This window comes from Dermacentor albipictus, chromosome 8, assembly GCF_038994185.2.
Source record: "Dermacentor albipictus isolate Rhodes 1998 colony chromosome 8, USDA_Dalb.pri_finalv2, whole genome shotgun sequence".
In the NCBI taxonomy this organism is placed as follows: domain Eukaryota; kingdom Metazoa; phylum Arthropoda; class Arachnida; order Ixodida; family Ixodidae; genus Dermacentor; species Dermacentor albipictus.
Window position 1 is genome coordinate 121,994,449 of NC_091828.1, and position 21,659 is coordinate 122,016,107.

At 44.1% G+C, this 21,659-nt stretch overlaps 1 protein-coding gene across 1 annotated transcript; it reads left to right on the forward strand.

Annotated features, from left to right (window-relative positions):
* Positions 1-132: 132 nt before the first annotated feature.
* Rint1 (RAD50 interactor 1) lies at positions 133-21,071 on the forward strand. Its single transcript, XM_070524379.1, has 14 exons — positions 133-381; positions 532-776; positions 2,758-2,931; positions 3,688-3,822; positions 4,493-4,628; positions 5,712-5,825; positions 7,584-7,806; positions 10,073-10,210; positions 11,065-11,264; positions 12,092-12,173; positions 13,387-13,612; positions 14,392-14,572; positions 16,561-16,679; positions 19,093-21,071. Exons 1-14 carry the CDS (start codon positions 262-264, stop codon positions 19,283-19,285), a joined length of 2,286 nt encoding a protein of 761 aa, XP_070380480.1. The 5' UTR covers positions 133-261; the 3' UTR covers positions 19,286-21,071.
* Positions 21,072-21,659: the final 588 nt, after the last annotated feature.

Consider the following 21,659-nt stretch of genomic DNA (forward strand, 5'->3'; position numbering starts at 1 on the left):
ATTTTTATCAACAAAAAATGATAAGTAGGCAGTCGCGAGAGCTTTAGCAAACAATAAACAAATACTTTTTTTTTTAAAGTACGAAACTGTCTCTCAAATAGACAAAACACGAGTGGCCAAATCAGCGCGCCTTCTCTTTAAACATGGCGGCTCCCTAGCGCTAGCTGGGACGAAACGCCAGCTTGTAACACGATTTTGTCGATCGAAACCTCGCAGAGAGAAAGAAAGAAAAAAAACAGACTGGAAGGAAACAAAACCACAATGGAACGCAACGTCGCGGACGACCTAAATCGCGAATTCGGGAACGATGTGAAAAACCTGCGCAAGGCGAAGAATTATCACGCTTCGCTGATGGTTAGGAAGCAAGAGATCGAGCAGAGAGTGAGTACCGCAAGTGAACGCGTTTGTTAATCTTTCCTTTTCCCAGTAGCCGCGGGAGCGGTCCGCCGTTCTGTCGGACAATCTGTTGCCTTTTCGGCATCTTACGTGTTGCGTTCTTGTCTTTCCATTTCCCTAAACGAAACGAAACAGCTCAAGGCGTCGAAAGGAGGTAGCGATCCGGAGCAGTTGAAGGGACTGCTCGGCTTCGCGCGAGAGTCCCTGGAGAAGATGCAGATACTCGAAGGCGTTCACGGCAAGATCTTGAACGACGTGTCGGCGCACCTGGACAATGCCAGTCTGGTCAAGAAGGAGTTCGAAAGCTCCCTCACCGACATCCAGAAGCTGCTGCGGTTAAAACAGTACCTGCAGTGGATAGCCAAGATCGAGGAAACCAGGTGATCGCATGAGGACAACGCGACTCTTCTGTTTCTGATCGGTTTCGCTTGACGATACCGGTCTCAACAGACTTGTTGAGCGAATGTTACAAAACAAAACGCGTTTTTCGCAGTCCTCGCAGCTCACGTCACATGACCCTGCGCGTTGTGCGCGAAAAATTCGTTGGGCGGATTTTATTTCGAGATTTCATTGAGCGGATGGGTGAATTTTCTTGCTACTGTGATCACCCCGTACCGAGAGAAATTGGATTTGTATCTGGATTGAACCACTATGTTTACTTAAAAGACATTTCAAACCAGAACTTCACCCATGCGCTAGTATGTTCAGAGCGTTGCGAAAGAGCCCCAAGGACAGAAAAAAGAAGTTGCTAATATTAAACAAGCGTAAACCATGAGTAGATTGAGATGAAACAAGAGGGAATCATTGATGCTCCTGCCTAATCAGTGAAAAGGCCAGCTTTAACTTCACAGCATGCGACATACAATTCCAATATGCTTCAAAATAATAAAATCGCACCTGTACACAATAATCAGATTAATTAAAATTCAGTGGTGATTTAGTGGTAAATGCAAGTGAAATGCATTAGCATTATGTCTCACTTCTTTGATGTCCTGGATCAATGATTTAAACTGCATTCACAACATTGCAAGTGTTCAGCTAGGAGCTCACTCGACAAACGTCTTGCCTCTTCGGGGAGTGAAGTGCAATTCTGACAGTGGTCTGGAGCAGGCCCTGTCATTTGTGCAATACACACATGCACACTCTTCTAAGTCCTCCCATCCCCTCCGAATCTCTACTATGTAACCAGTTTCCCACACTTCACGCACACACGTACACACTTTTTTTTTTTCACTTTGACACTCCTAATGCTAACACATTAGAATATCGAAGTTTAACATCCCAAAACTATACAGGGAGTTGCACTGGAAAGCCATTATGAGGCATGCTGTAGCTGGAAGAGCTCTGGATTAATTTTGACAACCTGGAGTTCTTGAACAAGTGCCTAAATAAAAATACATCAGCACCTTTGCATGCTGCTCTTATCCAGCTTGGCTACTTCCGCTTGCTACCAGGTGGAATGCATTGCCTGTGGAACTTGCTTGGAAGATTGTTGAGGAAATATATGAGCGGGTATTGCTACTATGACACACTAGCACTGGGGAGCGCAAGAAAGTTAGATTACTGCACTTCAAGGCTTGGTGCAGGCATGTCCGCATTATTAGTGCACCGAGAATGTATTCCGTGAGAATAAAGATGTTTCTGAACGTAATGTATGCTGTGATGCAGTGGGCAGCATCACATGACCTTATCTAATCTTCTTGTAAGCACTATATTAACACATATGTTTTATATAAATGAAATATGTGTTGATACCTGAGGTGCACATTCATATGTGCTCATGCTTTTGTGAGCAGAAATGTAAAGGATGCTCACATTGGGGAATGCCGTCCATCTACAAGCGTAGTTTGCTGTTGGCATTGCATGTAATTTTCGTTGTGTCATATCGTTGTCATTGTGACTCTGGCATTGTGCTCTTAAGTACAGGGTTGCAGGTTTGATTACCGGCTGCATTTGATGGGAGCGAAATGCAGAAGCGCTCGTGTACTTTTATTTAGATGCACACTTAAGAACCCCAGGTGGTCAAAATTAATCCGGAGCTCCCCCCACTATGGCACACCTCATAATGTGCGTCCCACACATCCCACTGTGAAGTCTAGTATGTTAAATCGCCAATATTAATGTGAAGTGTGTGAAGATGTGATTTCTATTATTTTGATTGCGCACGAACACACAAAAACTGTGGGACCTGTCATATCAGGTATTCATTTTGCATCTGCCTGTAGTTGCAAATTTTGTTCTCTAAAGGCTGAGTGTTTGTTGGTGACCTAGACCCTACTCAAGCCACGTTGTGGACCTTTTGCCTACAACTTCTAACATCCTGGTGATGTTAACAAAGATTTGACTTGCATTTGGGCGCAGCGAGTCAATCGAGGAAGGGATGAGTCAGGGCCAAGACGAACAAGCCGTGTCGCATCTCTCCTTCCTGCTGCAAGTGTGGCAAAGAGTGCGTGGTTCGGCCTGCGTGCACCTTGTCGACTTTCTACGAGAAACCATCCTCTACTGGCACCAAATTCTCAGGGATAAGTTTGAAAAGTGAGTGGTCCACTGTTTTATGGTTTTGCTAGAGTGTTTGCTTTCATGACATCCCAGCAGATCTTCTTGGTGCGAACAGACTGATTAAATATCTCTTAAAGCACACAGTGTTCTATCAAATATGATAACCTTCATTAAATAATGCTTGTTCACTCAAGTGACATTCTTGTTGAGCAAATATGTGCGTGGTGGACGTATACATAATTTTGTGCATTGGATCAAGCACTAGCCACTAAGTCTGTTGGTCCAAGTATTTTGTATGTATTTCGTGAGCTTATAAATAAAGGTAATATTTATTCATTGATTAGTTGATTAATGCTGTTATGTTGCATCAGTTTTTCATATGGCAGTGTTTCACTGTTGCTGCAGCGTAGTATGCCATAATCTCAGAGGCTATGCTTCTGGTGCACTGCAACACCCCTGCTTCTCCATATAGAAGTAAAACATTCTGTACTCAAGCCTAAATGCCTAGGAAATGTCATGTTCATTCTGCTGCGAAGTGTTTATAGTGTCAAAGGTGTCGTTAGGATCAAATCCCAAAGCACCTGTTTTTGTCAGTTTTCGAGGGTGACGATTTGTAGTGTTCAGCACCTGAGACATTTCACAAGGGTAACAGGAATGACACAGCCATGTGATTCAATTCTTCCATTGTTTGTTTCTGTGGTTGCATCGTCTCCTTGCTGATTGCTAGCTATGTCTTTTGCTTTGCCAAGTTCCTCTCAAGTTTACTTTAATGGTGAGTCTCATTGCACGCAGGGAGTTCAACAAGGTTCTGCATTCCATGGGCTGGCCCATCCTCAACACGGGGGTCAGCGCACCTGTTTCCTACACGCCGGAGCTGTTGCTTCCATTCGAGAAGTGTTTCATCAACCTGCACAAGATCCAGCTGCCGTATCCTTCTTCATTTTGATGTCTTTTGAAAGTTTTCTTCATGTGCTGCTATGTATGTATTGCAGTATCCCTGTATGCTTTCTGCTTTTTTGCTCGGTATGGCTTTTTAGGGCACAGTGTATCTCGACCTGAGTTCTTGCGAAGTTTCGGTAGTATCACATTTTCGTTGTTCACCAGCTCACTAACTTTTTTGTCTGCTGTGATGGCTCAGTGGCTATGGTGCTGTACTGCAGAGCTCAAGGTTGTGGGTTCGATTCCCTGCAGTGGTGGCCGCATTCCCATGGGGGCAGAATGCAAAAAGCACTCATTTACCCTGCTTTGGGTTTATGCTAAGAGCCTCAGGTAGCCAAGTATAATTGAAACCGCCTAATTTGAAAAGATCATTTTTGAACCCACCGCCCCCTCCCCGGCTGTCAACACATCCAGGAAGGGCAGTTCGAGAGAGCATGTTCGTTATGCTTTACACCAAAACATAGGCTTTACTCCAAAGCGATACACCTAGAGAACTTGCATTTAGGTCGTAAGGTCAAGCCATTTAGGCTCCATTTAGGCTATCGGTTTAAATATCTCTGTACAAACTTTTTCTAATTATGTAATAGTTTCCTTAGGTTGATTGATTGCATGCAAGTGGTGGCTTGGTCCTTGACATGTTGCACGCCTGGATAAACAGAGAAGGCCTGGAGGGTTCACAGTTGGACGTTGGATCGACCACATCGGTGCTACCCTTGGAACTGATGCTGCGGCCACTGAAGAAGCGCTTCCTCTTCCACTTTACTGGGAAACGCCAGACCAACAGACTTGACAAGGTTAGCAAGAATCGACTCGCGGGCTAGTCGTTTCGTTATCACAGAGATGCAGCACTAGGACATGGGATAAGATAGGAAGGAGCAAACAGACACTGCTTGCTCCTTCCTATCTTGTCCCATCTTCTAATGCTTTCTTTCTTTGATAAGGTTGGCCGTCTTTCTTTATCAAGGCAGCGTTATGACAAAAAATTTTAGGGCCGCTTCATTTTTAAATCAAACTAGGTTACTGCAGAAGCTCTCGGCTGGCTGCTATGTATACATGATGCAGAAATTTCCCAATGACCTCCATATAGCATGGTGAATATTCTTGAACAACTTGACATCCTTGAGTTTAAGATGCACTAGGACAGGGCAATAACAGCACAGCTTCGAGAACATGCTGATCACATTCATTCGGGAAGTTACCACAAGAACTGGTGCTCGAAGACATAAAACAATATGTTGTGTCAGCAGCAATAACAATAAATTTGGAGGACACTTAAGCTTCGCTTATAAGAGTGGATTGTGATAGCATTCAAAGATCCCTGACTGCATCTCACGCTTCCTGGCAACTGCAGTTTATGTAACCGTAATGCTTACTGGGAAACGCTGGTGGCAAACACAATGTACATAACCGAGGGGGTTATCTTTCTGGTAGAAATGCAGCGTCTTACGTGGGCCGCGGATGCGCAGAGGTGAACACGATCTGGATGGTGTTGTTGCAAGTAACCGAGCATAGCATGCCACTCTATGAATGGTAGAAACGCTGGAAAAGGGGTTTATGTTTGAGTTCCCACGTAGCAGAATTATGTTTTGGGGTATATTCAAATTACTATCTAATGATATCATGTCTGCAGGTTGTGTTTAGGTTGTACTTTACGATTTTTCTGACGCATCTTGCTTTGAGGAATTCAGTTAGTTCAGTAATGCCTCTGCGCCACGCGGAGGGCCTGCGTCGTTGTGGTTCGGAATGATATTTCGCTAAGCAACGTCCGACGCAAGACACCGACACCGCATTTTATGTGACACGGGGCCCTTAACACTATCGCATTAAAACTAAATAAAGCAGACTCATCACGCAGCGGTGTTATTCAACCTTTGCAGCCGGAGTGGTACCTGAGCCAGATACTGACCTGGGCTGCTGACCATGGCGAGTTCTGCGATCGCTTTGTCCAGGCAATTCTCGTCAAGGCAGGTGTTGAAGGCATGCAGGCAAGGGTGAGTGTCCTTTTTAATGCAATTAGCATTCTCTTTGGCGGCTGACCCACTTTCTTGGGCTGTCAGTGATCTATCTGTGTCTGACCACTTTCCCGCCAACTTGGGTCACCGGGTAGTCCATGGTTTGCATTTTGCCACCAACTTTGGTCACTGGGTAGTCCATGGTTCAGTGGATAGTGCATTGTCCAGCTGTGCTGAGTGAACAGGGTTTGAAACCAACCGTCGGACCAACTTGGGTGACGGGGAATGTGACAGTAGGTATGTTCCGCTCTTCGGTATGTGCTGCTCTTCACTGAACGTCTTTTGTGCAAACTTGTATCACCAGGCGTGTGCTGCTATTCAACGACCTTCTTTCATACCAGCTAGGGTCACTGGGTATATGCATCATATATATCCTGGTAATTTTTGTCTGAATATATATTTAGACGCGCTCCACGTGCAGTCTTCGAGGCGGCGGCGCTAGATGACACAGCATATTTAGAGGAAGATACGAGAGAAGAGTCCAGCTGCATGCACCCCTCATCCGTGACCAGTTTTGGCTGTGTTGTTTTGCTGCATTGTTGCAGTGCTTATCGCATCAATGTCGACTGTTATCGTGAGATTAATTCTGCCGGATCTTTCTGTCATTACACCTTAGGAAGTTCCATTTAACCTGTTTCATGTCTGCTGGCTGTGCGAGAGTACAGCATGGTACACTTAAGGGAACACTTAAATAATGTTAATTAGGCAACATGATAAGCAACAGTTGCTCAGTGTTATCAGAAAAAAAGGTCTGATATGAAATGTCAAGCAGTCACTTATACGTGCTAGCATAGTCTGCAGGACTTCATGTCTTAACTTGACTGTAATGTCTCATCTTGGACGGCGAAGTACCGACCTGGCATTTCGTTTCAGAGTGGGTGGTACTGTAAATTGGAAGAATCAAGCAGCACACATGAACCAATAGACACACGAGCACAACTCACGTGTGCAAATCAAGGATTGACACAACGCACTGCATTTTAACAAAAAATGCATGCAACGCTTACTGGGTATCTTAGTTTATTGCTTTATGGTTGCAGGACTTGGCAGTGGTTATCTTTCAGGATCTTTTTCTTGCTTGTGTTGTTTTCTCCACAAAGGTGCTTCAAAGCCGATGCATTTATGAGAAACACATCACTGAGTGAGAAAACATGAGTCGGTGTCAGGGATTTTTTGGCATTCCTTTCTTGCAAATTTCTGTTCATGTTTTTTAAGCACCTTGCTTTGGCTAAGTCATCAATGTAGAATTATACTGTCAAGAGGATTGTCACTTCATCCTTCTGGGCCACAACATTGTTGCAATATGTCAGTACCATAGGTCGACATGACATTTTTTAGGACAACAAACACTTAGCTGATTACATGGTCATAAGAAAAAAAGTGGTTGATACGTATTTATTGACTAAACAAAGCATACTTTACTGTCACCTAGGCACCTGCTTGTATGTGTGATCATGTCATACGTACACGTGACTAGTGATAAAAGTTTCTTCACAGTGCATCTTTAGTAATGCACAATTTCCTTTGTTGTAGTTTAATAAAGTTAGATTTGTAATTTTAACCATTCCTCTTACACTGCATTGTCTCCATACCAAAGGCTGATGTTTGGATTTGCCTTTACATGGCTGAGGTTGCTGCAGTCACATGACACAGACTATCAGCGTAAAAATGCAAGCGGTTGTTTTCAGGGGCTATGCCTGCCTACACTGCAACCTGAAACTCCAACCCTCTTTCTAGCTGGAGCTGATGCGTGGACTGGTCCAGATAGGCATTCACAAGTTGCAGATGGACTTGCCATCGCTGCTTGCCGACGACCAGCTGCTGACGCACGCCATCGAGGAGGTGCTGCTGTTCGACCGGGAGCTGCGGAGTCAGGGCTACCCGCCCTTCTACCCATGCATACTTAACGTGCTCACTGCCGACCACTGCTTCATCCGGTGGATTGCCCTGGAGAAGAAGTGTGCGTGGACACGGCCTGTGCTAATTTCTCTTCCATAGTGTCCTGTATTAGTCCAAGTGGGAGTTCACTTAGAGGACGCCGCATTTCCAGTAGTTGGCCACGGTTTACGGCACAGTAAGAACTAATAATAATAATAATAAATAAATAAATAAATAAATAAATAGAAGGCAGAGAAATATATTATCATGAATGTACAGATGAGACAAAGCTGATGGTGCTGGCGTAATTATGCTGAAGCTTGCCAATTAATTTTAACCTACTTTTGGCACCTGCACGTAATATGGAGCTGTTATGCTTGCAGGTATAACATATAGGCAACCAAACTGTTACATATATGTAATGATTTATTTTTGGTTCTGCATTTACAGTGATATTTATGAAATCGGAATGAATTTGTAGGGATTGCAGTAAAATTCACTGCGGGGCAGCAACTTGGCACTCTGCCACAGTGATTCGCAAGGGTGGTGCCACCTGGTGATTTATTCTAAAATCAGCTGCTCCCCCACCATTGCAAATTCTCTTGCTTACATTCAGCATAACAGATAAGTTTGGCCACTGGATGTGGTCTTAGCTGTAATTCGCTTTAAAACTGTCTAATTGGGAAGTCGGCAACCTGCTAACCTCTTCTGATGCCCATTCAATGCAGTAACGTGTCCAATCACTTCTGCTCTTAAGAATAGAATCGTTTTGGATACTATGAAACAACAACTGTTAACTTAATTATGATGAATACCACAGACGATGAGACAGGAGGCCTGTGAGCAAAACAGCACATCTGAGGGCATATTCTACGACGATCACTATTGGCAATACTGTCACGTTGGCGGTCAAGTGTGTACTGTTTGGCTGGTTGAGTAAAACTGGATTAGCTCATTGCGCACTGCGCCACATGAAGGCGATAGATTGGCAATACTAGTATCGCTGAGAGTGATCGTCGCAGAATACGCCCCCTGTTCTCTTGTCTTATCACCTGCTCTGTGTGTCATGGTGAATGTAAACAGACTCGTGCAGCCAACTTCTGTTAATTCAACCCTGATGGGACTGATCAAATTGAACTAATTTTCCGGTGAATTGAATTACACACGAGTTAGTGAAGGAACACCAAAACATGGCGCTGATTCATTTGGCAGGAATTACAAGATTCTAACATGTCCACAAATCAAATCCACACCCACTTTTTGTAGGTTCAAAGTAGAAAACAAATCTGGAAATAACATTGGCGCTCCTCAGCAAAGTTGAAATCTAATACGTATTTGATGTTTTCGCAAGAAAAATGTAGCATAACTCCAACTCTGGCAAAAATAAAAATGAAACCAACAAGCTTTATCTTCCCAGAATGGAAATTATTAAAACTCTGCGTACATCTCCATCACATTCAGACAGCACGTATTGCTGTCTATGAACAACATTTCATCCTCCATACACTTTATTGTGTATTTGATACACTGAATTTATTAAATGACAGCGAACATCACAAATAGTATGCTCCTCTCGCGCCTGTGCTAACCAATTCACTAGATCGTCTTGCGATGCATACCATTCTTCAGATTGCCAAAAACACATGCTGTGACTTGTTCTTGCTAACTTAGCATGTAAAATAACTTATCTTTCGAATGAGCTTTGGTAATAAATGACCGAAAGCAACACGTCGTTGTTATGCTACGGGAGAACTTCGGTTGCCGTCTTGTGATGGCCATGGCAATGACACTGACTTGTCTTGCTCTGATGATATGAAACCAAAACACTGTTTTGGTGCGCATTGTAATCGGGTGAACGCTGTAGTCACTTGTTGTGAGCTACCATTTTTGCTTAAAGATCTTCTTGAGGCCAGCCAAAAATGGCCATTTTCTGCGGGAGATCACACTTTCGATGAATTCACTGGCCCCTAAGTGCTGCCTAGAGAGACGCTGCCGCTATTGGGGTTACCACCGTTATGTCAGGCACATGTGAGCTGACCAGTGAAGCTTGAATTATCCGGCAATTGCCAGTTTCAGGATCGAAATAACGATTGTTATGGCCTAAAGAAGTGTAGAGGCACCAGCAGGGACCATTGACCAGGATCGAATTGCCTGAAAAGTTTAATTAACTGGAGCCAAATTAACAGAAGCTTGCAGTATCTTATCTTATATCCTGTTCATGTGTCACTTGTTCTGTTGTCTGCTCCCTTTCCTCCATGTTGCACACAAACAAACTAGCCCAGTTTAGAACTCTAGCGCAACGATTGCCTTGTGTTTGTTTGCATTGCAGTATGTTGTTTGTCGTGCAGGCGCCGATGAGAAACGCGACGTCCTCTTGTCGTCTCCGACGGCGTGGAAGCCACAGTTCGCAATGGAAGGTGACGTCGACGACTTCAAAGTTCCGGAGTGTGCTGAAGCATTCATGATGATCCTGTCTGCTATGACAGGTGAAGTCCTGCCATCATCTTGGAATGTTTACTTTTTGCTTGTTTAGTTCACAGAGTAGGTAGGGCATAACTGTGGCCGAGATACCATGTGCGGTGATGCAATTGTTGCATCGGATGTGCTAAGCTGTGCCAATGAAAAGGCTAGTCCTACTTGAAGCAAGACTAGCTGATTCACGTTTTTCTGTGATATATGGGTAGGCTCAGTGACAACTGTCTTCAGCTATCAAGAATAGTGGTTGCATACAAAGTTACAACTTTCCGGTAAAGATCCATTGGCTGACTCGTATGATAATTGCTAGAAATTGTATGATAATTGCTAACAGGCTGTTCCAGGAACTAAAATTTACTCAATATGGCCTACTATCAAAGAGAACACCTCACTATTAGTACGCCAGTGCTGATTAGAGATCACATTGCACATGAATATGTGCAAAATAGTATTTTTTATGAATGTATGCTTGTCAAGTGCTTCATATCGATCAACGACTTTTCCTTCCTCAAAAATTTGAAGAAGTATACGTTATATTAGTGTGTTCAGTTTTAACTTGCTGTTTCCTTTAATAATGCATTGTGGTATCGAAACGTAACTGCCAATGCCAGTTTCATTGTCAATAGCTTTTGCATGTCTTGAAGCGCGAGTCCACATATAACGGGCTACTGATACAACAGCCACTTTTTTACGAACTGTCAAGCTCATTATAAACGGGTTCAAATGTATAAAAGCACGGCACGCCCATGCCATTCCTTTTTTTGTGTCCCCTCCTTATGTGCGCCGCACGTAGAAGACCATGTATCACCAGATCACCCCAGCCTCAACGAGCCTCAGAAATTCGTATCTCAATTCCTGGCCGCAGAACGTTATCGCCACCTCGAGCAGCCCTATCACCGGCTCAAGTTTGTGAGCCTGCAGCAGATTCTCCTGGAAGACTGGAGGCTGTGCCTGCAGCAGATCCTGACAGCACGGCTGGAAGAGCTGAACCTGGTCGCCATCTGCCCGATCGTGAACGCCGCCCACTATGTGGTCCAAGTGCTGGCCCAGTGGAGCATACAGCCGGTCAGTTGTGCGGTCAGCGTGCACATCATTTAGCTTGCTGCAGTAGCTCTGTTGGCTGTGGCATTCCGCTGCCGAGCAGGAGATCGTGGGTTTGATTTCTTTCCACGGCAAGAGTACAAAAATGCTCGCATACCACTTTTGGGGGGCATGTTAAAAAACACCAGGTGCTGTGAATTAATCCGGAGCCCCCCTTACCACTGTGACATTTATCATAGGCTGTGTGTAGCTTTTGAACATCAAAATCATGCAGTTATTCTCCAAGTTCAAGTTTTTAATTTATTCAAGCCTTGTTGCTTTTTTTGTTATGAAATGTATATAGTACAGAAGGAGGTCTTGAATTAAGAACTGTCAGGAGGACCTCCTGTTAAAACAGGGCCATAATGAAGAATGTACAGTTAGCGACAAAGGTTTAGAACAGACAAAAAGAAATATATGTCAGCATATTGGAATTAAGTAAACAAAACAACAGGTAGTTCTATATTACACAGAAATAAGGTTTGTCAAAACAACAGGTAGTTCAATATTACGCAGAAATAAGATTTGTTTTGTTTATGTGCAAACAAAAACATTTATTTTTCATTTTGACTAAGAAACATCTTGTTTCTCCTTTTTACTCCTGAAGAACTCCTATATTTTAAGTTTCCTTCAAATGCAACAAACTGCATATAAATCATTGCAGAGGATTGCCGAGAAAAACTAGTTCTTTGTTTCCATGTATATTAGATAGAGCCCCCAAGCTAAAGCTTCTTTCTGAGGGCTTAGCATATGCAAGAATGCAGCTCACCATCAACCAATACTAACACTAAAGCATGATTCCCTCTTTTCAGTTCTTCGTCGAACTCCTGGAAGCCTGCAATGAGATGCAACAGAAGGAGAAGCAGAAGAGGCAAAGTACAAAACAGGCCAATTGTAAGCGACTCATTTTGTCCTGCCTCTATTCTTCCTTCCATGTGTAGCAGGCAACACCACGAGAGCCACAGAGACTTTTCTTATTCTGCTCGCATTTGCTATAAAAAAATAGTGCATCAGTTTTGAAGCAAAGATATAGGTATGTACTATCGTGTGATCCAGTGTAACATCAAGTCTCATACTTCTATGTCACAAGATAGGGTGTAATTATTTCATGGAAGGCATCACAGATAAAAACCTATTTACCATCGGACGAGCGGAGCGACGCATTTCTGCAACCCGTGGCCGCAGCATGCCGCTCGCTCTCGTGACCAAAACATAGTATGTTGTGTGCTTGAAACAAAATATAGTCCAATTAGTATATGATTCGACGTAAGTACTGTTGCATCCACACATTGCAGTTTTAATATATAAAGTAGTTATTCCATAGAAAGCATTGCAGATCAGTGACAACTGCACTGCAAATGCAAAATGGACTGTATGAGAGTTCTGTGATCACTCTTCTTTCGTAGCTTCTGCAACATGGCTGCTAAGTATGAAACCAAGTACAGGATTAGATCATCATCATCATCATCATCATCATCAGCCTGGTTACGCCCGCTGCAGGGCAAATGCCTCTCCCATACTTCTTCAACTACCCCAGTCTTGTACTAATTGTGGCCATGTCGTCCCTGCAAACTTCTTAATCTCGTCCGCCCACCTAACTTTTTGCCGCCCTCTGCTACGCTTCCCTTCCCTTGGAATACATTCCGTAACTCTTAATGACCATCGGTTATCTTCCCTCCTCATTACGTGTCCTGCATTGAGTTTATTAACACAGAGCAATCTTTGCCTACCCGCACGCACTTTAGCCTGACTGGGTATCATCTGTCTGGCGTTGAAACAACGAATGCATATAACAGGAATGAGGAAAATTTCGTACCCTGCAAGAAACCGAACCCGGCTTGCAGCATGGTAAACGATTAGCTATCCTCGGCACCACGTTAACAGTTGACACAGGGTGCGGCATTGTATGTAACTTACTTCAGCCCACATCATCTCGTGATAACTGTCTTTGGCACAACAGCTGAAGCTAACTATAATGTAATGGAGGTTGGATAAAATGTGTGTGTGTCTCGTGCAAATGCTCTTGCATAACTTAGTCAATCGTCGTAGAAGGCATCTGCCGGAGCTTTATGTCATCCTTTTGTTTCTCACACATGGCCGTCCCCAGCGGAAATGGTTGACCCCGAGGAGGCACTGTTTCTGGCTGCCTCGGAGACACCGTCAGACGAGAGCAGCCAGCTTGTGCCTATGGCCGAGTACGGCACTCTACAGGAGTCGGTGTTCGAGGAAGTGTCGCAGCTCCTCGAGAAGCTGTACACGGACACCGTGCTTGCCATCGTTGATGAGCTGGTGCTTGACTTCAAGGCCAAGAGCAAGGCCTACCGGCGGGAGAAGTGAGTACTTCTTCCTTTGCAGTTGTTTGGGACACTCATAGACGTCGGAGAAGCACGTCTGTGTCTGATGTTTTGATGGGCACCAAGCGAAGACCGGAGGCTGTCTATTAAAGAAGTACTGGCACATAGTTTCGGAGTTGTAGAAACTGTACCACATGATTATTGCACGCAAAATGGTGAGAGCTAGCAAGCATGAAGGTTGGGAAGCACTTATAAGGTACTAATTCAATTTGATAATAAAGTTGGGCTAACATTGTGGGGCCCAGCATCATCGACATTGTTGTGACCCCATGACAGAGAACAAGATTTGCTCATACTGTGTAGCAATAAGAGTGCTATGTACCTTTCTCCTAGCTTATGGCAACTGCAGCGACTGCACGAATGGTCCAAGGCAGTGTTTCATGTATCATGAAGCATTGACATACTGGAAACCAATACCAAAACTGGCTTATCGAAACAAACATTATAGTAATTTATTTAGGGCACTCTGACACCTGCCAGTATGTCTTCTAAAGCTTAAAGGGTTCGAATATTCATATAACGCACAAAAAGAAGAAGAAAGATGTCATAAATGTCACGTGAGTACATCTTTGAGCACTAATGACATGTTTCACAGAAACCAGATGCCCTGCAGAGCATTGCGAAAACCTGGAGTGTAATGTGCTGGTACTGTTGCACTGTGGACACCAGTTGAATTTTTGAAGCTCTCGATCTACGCCTGCAGTCCATGTCTTGTCAGAGAGACAGGTTTTTACTAATATCTGGCATGCACTCTGCAGGTGGTTCTGCATGCCGTCGCTGAACGACAGGGAAGACGCAGGCCTGACGCCGACTGCCTTCCCCATGCTCAGCTGGCTGCAGTCCAGTCTTCAACAGCTTCAGGAGGCCCTCGCTGCACCACTCTTCAACACCCTCTGGCAAGAAGCCGCGCGGGGCATCAGCGTGTTCTTGTACGAGGAGGTCGGTGCTCGTAACATCTTAAGTTCTGGACAGCTTCTCGTGTAATGAATGGGCTCAAAGGCATTAGTTCTGCAAGCACTCGTACGCATTGCTTCTGTTCATCAGAGAAACTTGTCTGTTGTTTCCGTAACTGTGATTGAGTTGATAGTTTGTTACACATTGCTTTATTTGACCTTAAATGCTCGTCCGCTAGTACTAACTTTACAGGGTCACTAAAGACAAACGCTAAATCAATATAGACTGACAAAGTATTCTTTCATTTTATTTGTGTTCTACTTTTGCTGGTTTTGTGGTAGTAGGTTGATTATTAGAGAGAAAGCGAAGGATAAGGTTTCATTTTTTAAATTTCGCTTCAAAATGCCAGCACCGATATGTCAGTGTAGCGTCACAGATTTCACCTTACATGTTTTATATTTGAGCCATTGCAGCTGGCTACACGTTCTTGGAACTTGCCAAGTTCAATGTTTGGCTCTTTTAAAACGCAACATTTTCCATGTTGGCCAATAAAACATTCGCTAGAGCCAGGCAGACGTCGTGAAAACCTACGACGTCATGGCCAGACCACCTCCATACATGTTTCCACTGACCAGGCTAAGTTCCGCCAACCTACCCCTCCTCCACCCTCGCTGATCCCTTAAGCTTCCGGTGTCAAGCGGTCTAATGCAGTCCCAGCTTCTGTTTCCGAGTGGATGCGATGTCACTGACGTCTGCTACTGCTGCGTAGAGGAGCAAGCGTGCAACAAGCGAAAGTTCAGGAATTAGAAATTCCAGCGGCAGAGCTACCGGAAATGGAAACCCCAGAAGTGAAAATTGCAAAAGTGACGCTAGTGTGAGTGATGAATCGGGGAACAGTGGCGCGCATCAAAGGTTGGCACTACTTAGCAAAAGCAATGGTGGTGCATGGTTGCAGGCGCTTTAGTCATCTTGGCATCGGATGACACCGGCACCCATCTTTTGTTTATGCTTTTCTGGCGTGTCAAGCCTCCTCTTTCTGTAAGAGTTGGTTTTCCCAGTATTGTAGTAGGGTAATTGAATAATTCAGTTTAACTTACTTTCCTCTTTGGTGCCCCTCTAGGTATACAGTGTCCCTCCTCTTGGGTTTTAGGAAGCAGCTGAAGCTGTATTTCATTTACTGTGCTTAGTTGTTTCTTACAATCAAGTTGCTTCATTGCATGCGCAGTAACAAAATACTAGTGTTCTGCAAGTATCTGCTTTTTGTTGTTTTTCTTTCCTCTCCTTGTTCTACTCAGTTTCCTCTTTTTCATGGATGTATATTGTGCATTAGCTTCTGTTTTTAACACACATTTTTGTTTGAATCCTTCTTTGTAATGTTTACTGTTGCAAAAGATGGTTCAGTCCTGTTTCTGTAGTTAAGAACATGCTGTTTTGCTGACCTTTATGCACCATGATATTTCTGTTTTTTTTTCCCCTAATTTTGTCACGTGGTGAATCTACTATACCTTGTGGTGCTAGATGTTTCATCAGATGACCACAGAATTCACCTTTTGTCTGCAGCACCATATCAATGGTGTCAGTCAAATAAATCAGTAAATCAGTAATGCATTTAGTTTTGAGACTTTCAAGACATCAACGTGCATGTGTGTATGTATGTTTGTTATGTGAATGTGAATACAAGTCTTCAAAAGGTAATACAAAAGATGACATCAACGTTCACTCAGTAAGTTGATGTCACCCTTTGTCTCCAACAGCATGACAGTTGTGCATTGTCAACCAAATAAATAAATAATGTATTTAGCTTTGGGACTCCGAAATGTCAGCCCACACATGTATCTGTAATTCCGTTATGCGCATGCAAATGTAAATTTTTTAACCTCTCACTCCCCTTCCGTGTTGCAACAAACACTGTAGAGGATGGTACTTTCGAATGAGCATTTTCAGGCAGACAGAGAATGTTTGAAACCAAGCCAGTTCTACTTGGGGCCAGATAGAGGTCACTCATGCCTTCATCTCATCCATACATGTTTCAGCTGATCCTGGAAAACTTCTTCAGTGAAGGGGGTGCCATGCAGCTCAGTTTTGACATGAACCGAAACCTGTTCCCCCTGTTCAGCACCTACTCCCAGAAGCCGGAGAACCACTTCAAGGAGTGAGTAGTACAATAATTTTGGTTCAGCTGCCTTAGAGCAACCTGTGTAAGTCTTCAACGAAAGTCTCAAGTGCCACCAGTCTCGTTCCTGGGGTGCGTCATTCCTGAACACTGGTGCTGGGCTTGTTTCTGGTGGTAGCCTGCAGTAAGGTTTTGCATTAGTACAGCTACCAATAAATGCTAGGGGCCATAGCTCTTTAAGAGAGCCAGATTTGTTTACACTTTTGTGACTGATTGTTCCCTGTTTCTTTAACTCACTTTGCATTGTGATGGTTGCTGGCGAAAGGTAAGCCAAACCTATCTCGATATAACAAACGCAGGTACTGTAATGAATTAAATTTCAAAGGTTCACATAGGTATTTTAGCGTGTAATGAATACAGCTGAGTCTTGCTGTAACAAACACTGATACAGTAGACTTCTGTTAATTCTACCCTGGTTCATTCAACCTTTTTCTTAATTTGATCCCAAGTGAATGTCCCTGCTGGTGCTCATGCATTTCTATAGACCCAAACTTTCATTATTTTGATCTTAGTATTGGCGTTTCGCGGATAATTAGAACTTGAACGGTGAACACACGTCATCTCTCATTGAAAATGCGTTTCGGGCCTGCCCTAGGGATACTTTCGAACAGTAAAGGTAGCTCACTAGCTCTTATAACAGAATTCGACTGTATAGCAAATTATTAGATATAACAAAGCACCAAATCAAAATTTTTCTCACCGATAAAAAAGAAAATCTGTGTAACATATTTATGCTTATAGTGCAATCGACTCTCGTTACAACGGACCCTGATAATCCTGCAAAAAAATGCCCATTTCATCCAAAGTGCATAGTATTCGAAGAGCCTCACTTTCAAAACTTTGGCCACAATGTCTAACAACGTTATTGCAAAGAGAGAGTGGTGATGTCCAAAGTAAAAAACAAACAAAAAAAGTCACAGTTTCACCCGAAAGGTGAAACATCAATCGCAATAGCAAATTAGTAGACAGCTATGCAAAGTAATTATGGGGTTTTACGTGCCAAAACCACTTTCTGATTATGAGGCACGCCGTAGTGGAGGACTCCGGAAATTTCGACCACCTGGGGTTCTTTAACGTGCACCTAAATCTAAGTACACGGGTGTTTTCGCAGTTCGCCCCCATCGAAATACGGCCGCCGTGGCCGGGATTCGATCCCGCGACCTCGTGCTCAGCAGCCCAACACCACACAGCTATGCAAAGTAAGGATAGCAGTTTTATCAGCCATATAAAGTTGTAAACATTCGCTTACAAACTAAATTAACAAGCACGGTGTCATGCGCCCACAAGTAAACATGAACACGTCTCGCTCTATGACCGTGAAAAGTCGCTGTCAAAACGCTGGAGTGAGGAAGCGCGGCAGTAGCAGCGAGCAAATTGACCTTTGTGCTGTCTCTTGCTTCAATGCGAACTAAACGTAGAAAGCACAGTGCATACGAAGCTACTGGCACTGGGCCCACTTTGTCCATATCGCAGATCACTTTCAAGATATGGCACCTGTGCGGGTGCGCCGTAAGCAGCAGCTGCCGGAGCGGAACCCCCCTTTCCCTTGCCTCCCCCCTTGTCTCACGTGCAAAAGAAGATGGTGCACTTCCACCCCGCTTTCCTGCCTTGCGCGCGTGTGATATTGAGCTGCGATTTTCAACTGACCCTTGCAAGTCAGTTGTCAGCCCATGTCGATATGGCAAAGGTATGTTTCGTATGCCCGATTTTGAAAAAAAATTGCCACCAATTGCCACTAATAAGCCAATAGTCCATTGTAGCACGGTCTGTTAAAAGCAAACTTCGTTGCATTAACAAAATAGGTCGAGCGAACTAAGGTTGATATATGGTCTGTTATATCGAAAGGTCTGTTGTATGTGGGTCCGTTGTAACAAGCGTAGACTGTACTAACAAATGTTAGATTTAACAAAGGTATTTTTCTGCGGGATGCGACTCTGTTATAGCAAGGTTTGACTATAGCATGTTAAAGAGGGGCATATAAGTTGTCTGAAATATGCAAGTTGCGCATTCCAGCATTTTAAGTTGTTCATTACTGCCTAACAAAAATGAGCTGTCCTTTGTCTGCTCCAATTTTTTACACACTTGTGTAGTCCTTGGCAGTAAAGTCGAAAGAAGCTGTAACAAATCTGCCTACGTCAGTTTGTGCATTGTCCACTCTCATTTAGTAGCAATAGTATTATTGGTTGTTTATTTCACTTTAAGATGACTGGAACAAAAGTAAGGCAGTTTCTGCTGACTGCACTGTAAGTGTCTGGCTGCATCTGCTGACACGGGGAGGGCAGGAAAGAGACAGGGAGAGAGATAGCGTAAGAATAAGGAGACTATTTACATATTGTACAATGAGATAACAATAAGCACACAGATAAAAGCAACCGTGTAAACTATCACACAGGGTGAAAGAGGCGTGCATCCTGCTGACCATGCCACACCCCGTGGCCTGGATCCTACAAGAAACGCTCCGTGCGGCCCGGGCCACAGACGTCGTGACGGGCGGCACGGCGCTTGAGGAGCAGGGCGTCTCATTCCTGACCCCGTCCCAGGCCATGCACGTGCTCTCTAAACGAAACGACCTCGTGCACACCTGAGTCATCATCCCAAGCTGGTTGGCGTCATCAAGCCAGCTGCGAAGCCGGTCACCGAGCCACGCTTGTCACACCCCCCTCCACATGCTCAGGTCCTTTCCCCGGCCTTCGTGCAAAGCTTTCGAGGCATGGCCGCGTCACACGCCGCGTGTTGTCCCAACCGCGACCAGTTTGTACGTGCCGATGCTTATGGTGCAGGCTTGGCAAAGGCGGCTTGTCGGCGAGATTGCATGGATGTGGACGACGTAGAAAGCCGAAGAAGGCCCAAAATGTCATGCGCTGCTTTGCGAAGTGCTTCTGCACGATCCTGTTGCGTCGTGACCCTCACCGTTGTAAATGTGCCAATCTCTACTATGCGCTGCATGGGCAAGAGAAAACTAAATTTGTGAGAGTCAGCACGTGAATGTCGACGATCTTTGAGCTGAAAGGTTGGAAAGCCTGTGACAGGCTTATTGAGCAAAGTGATATCTCCGGCAGTGTGTTTGCGAGGCAGAGGAGCATTATGCTGCGGGGACAAGTTGAACTGCCAGTCTCGGGAGGATTATAGGAGGAAGCAAATTTCTTTGCTGGCCGTGTATTGGCAGATACGACACTGTTTGTTAGGGGCCGTCCGGACAAAGTTGAGAGGCAGCAGTCTGAAAAGCACATGCTGTGTATTAATTACAGTTTCAGCTAAGCTTTTCATGTTGCCTACCTATCTAAACTGGAAATGGCAGCTATGCTAAGACTGCCATAATAACAAAGGCATTCAGCTTGTCTGCATCCATCTGTATCTGCGCTGGTGTATACCCCAATCAAGTCACTTGAAGCACTTACACTTGGTGCGGTCCTCTGACACATTTTAAGAGACCAAATTGTGGGGCGTCAACTTGCAGGCATTTCATAGCATATAATACACCATTGCAATGTAACCTGTGCTCTGGATGCTTTCTTTTTTTAAGCTCCGGCACCTGAAGGCAAGAGATATTATGCCTGGCATCTCGCTGTATGCATTATGAAGGAAAGAAATAGAGAATGACCACAACTTGGGAAAGGAAACGATTTCATTTCAGAAGTTCTTGTTGCTGTGCGTTGCCGACAGCCGAAGAGAGTTGAGCTTGGCTAGGAAACTTGGTGGGGTGTTCCGACATGTTGCCATTCCCCATATCACAGCAGCTGCACGTGCTAATTTCTCAGACATTTCAGCCATTGTACAGATTAGTTGGAAAGAAGGCTTGTCAACAGCTCCAATGAAACACAAGCCAATGCCAAGACTATAGATCGGATCCCAGTCGATGCTTCGTTGGTGCAAGTCAGAACCTGTGAGCGAATAAAGCTTAATTTTTTTTCTTGTAACTTTGCACAAATTGGAAGGACCTTTTTAAGATGAGCTTCTTGATAAGTTTTGTTTCTTTGATAAGCTGATAAGATCATTGATTGATAAACCAAGCAGTTTGTAAACGTCTGTTTAGTTGCCCTTAGTTGGGACTGAGTATTTTTGAGGGCCATTGCAGGCAGTCTATCAGTCAGAAAAAGCAATTTCGAGAAGAAAAACAAGTAGTTTCATGACTGCAGTATGCTCTGCATTGCTGAAAAACTGCTCCTTCAGGCTAAATTAACAAATAATCTGCATTCTTACTTTGTTATAAAATTTCCTAAACTCTGGCACATTTTATGAGCAAAAATGTGGTATAGCGGTAAGTACGCCATGTTGAAGAGGGAGCTTATATTTAGATCCAGCTGTGAGTGTGTGGCATGCGATTTATTGACTGTACGACCGAGAAATTGAATGAACAGAGTTTGTCTAGCACACGTGGCTGTCTTGATTTACAAAGTATGGTGTTGTTGACAAGCTTTCTGGAATTAGAACCCGAAGTTGGACGAGCTGGTTGTTCATGCCAAGGCAGGAAAACAGCACTAAAGGCGAAATGAATGACAAATCATGTTGACGTCATTTTATTTCTTCTCGCTATTTGCGCCGCCTCTAGCACTGTTTTTCTGTCTCGAGGCTTACTGAGAACTGAAGTGTTCCATTTGTTTTTAAAACATCTTGGGTGCTATCTTGATCACAGTTAACATGAATGCAGGAGCTTTGAGCGATATCTGTGCCATTCTAACGGCCCTGTGCAAGGTCCCGGCACTTGTGCGATGAGGACATCTGCTATTGCACACATGACCTTGTTGAAATGCTCGTTTGTCGTCTGCTAGGCTTGCGTTCTGGTGCAGATAAAGAATATTGAAACTTACAAGGTATGACTGACTGTAAAAATTAATAATAAATATACAAGAAGTTGCGTAAACCTGTCCACAGAAATTCTTAGGCTTCGCATGGAGAGCGGTTTGTGCAATTTGTGACCACAGCAGATGATGCGTCAAAGCGCCCATGGCGCAGTTCACA

What these genes read in the sequence shown, in the direction of transcription:
- Rint1 (XM_070524379.1), top strand. Translation starts at nt 262, where the DNA reads ATGGAACGCAACGTCGCGGACGACCTAAATCGCGAATTCGGGAACGAT. An exon ending in GCCAAGATCGAGGAAACCAG is followed by an intron (nt 777 to 2,757) that starts GTGATCGCATGA and finishes ATTTGGGCGCAG; the next exon opens with CGAGTCAATCGAGGAAGGGA. An exon ending in TTGAAGGCATGCAGGCAAGG is followed by an intron (nt 5,826 to 7,583) that starts GTGAGTGTCCTT and finishes CCCTCTTTCTAG; the next exon opens with CTGGAGCTGATGCGTGGACT.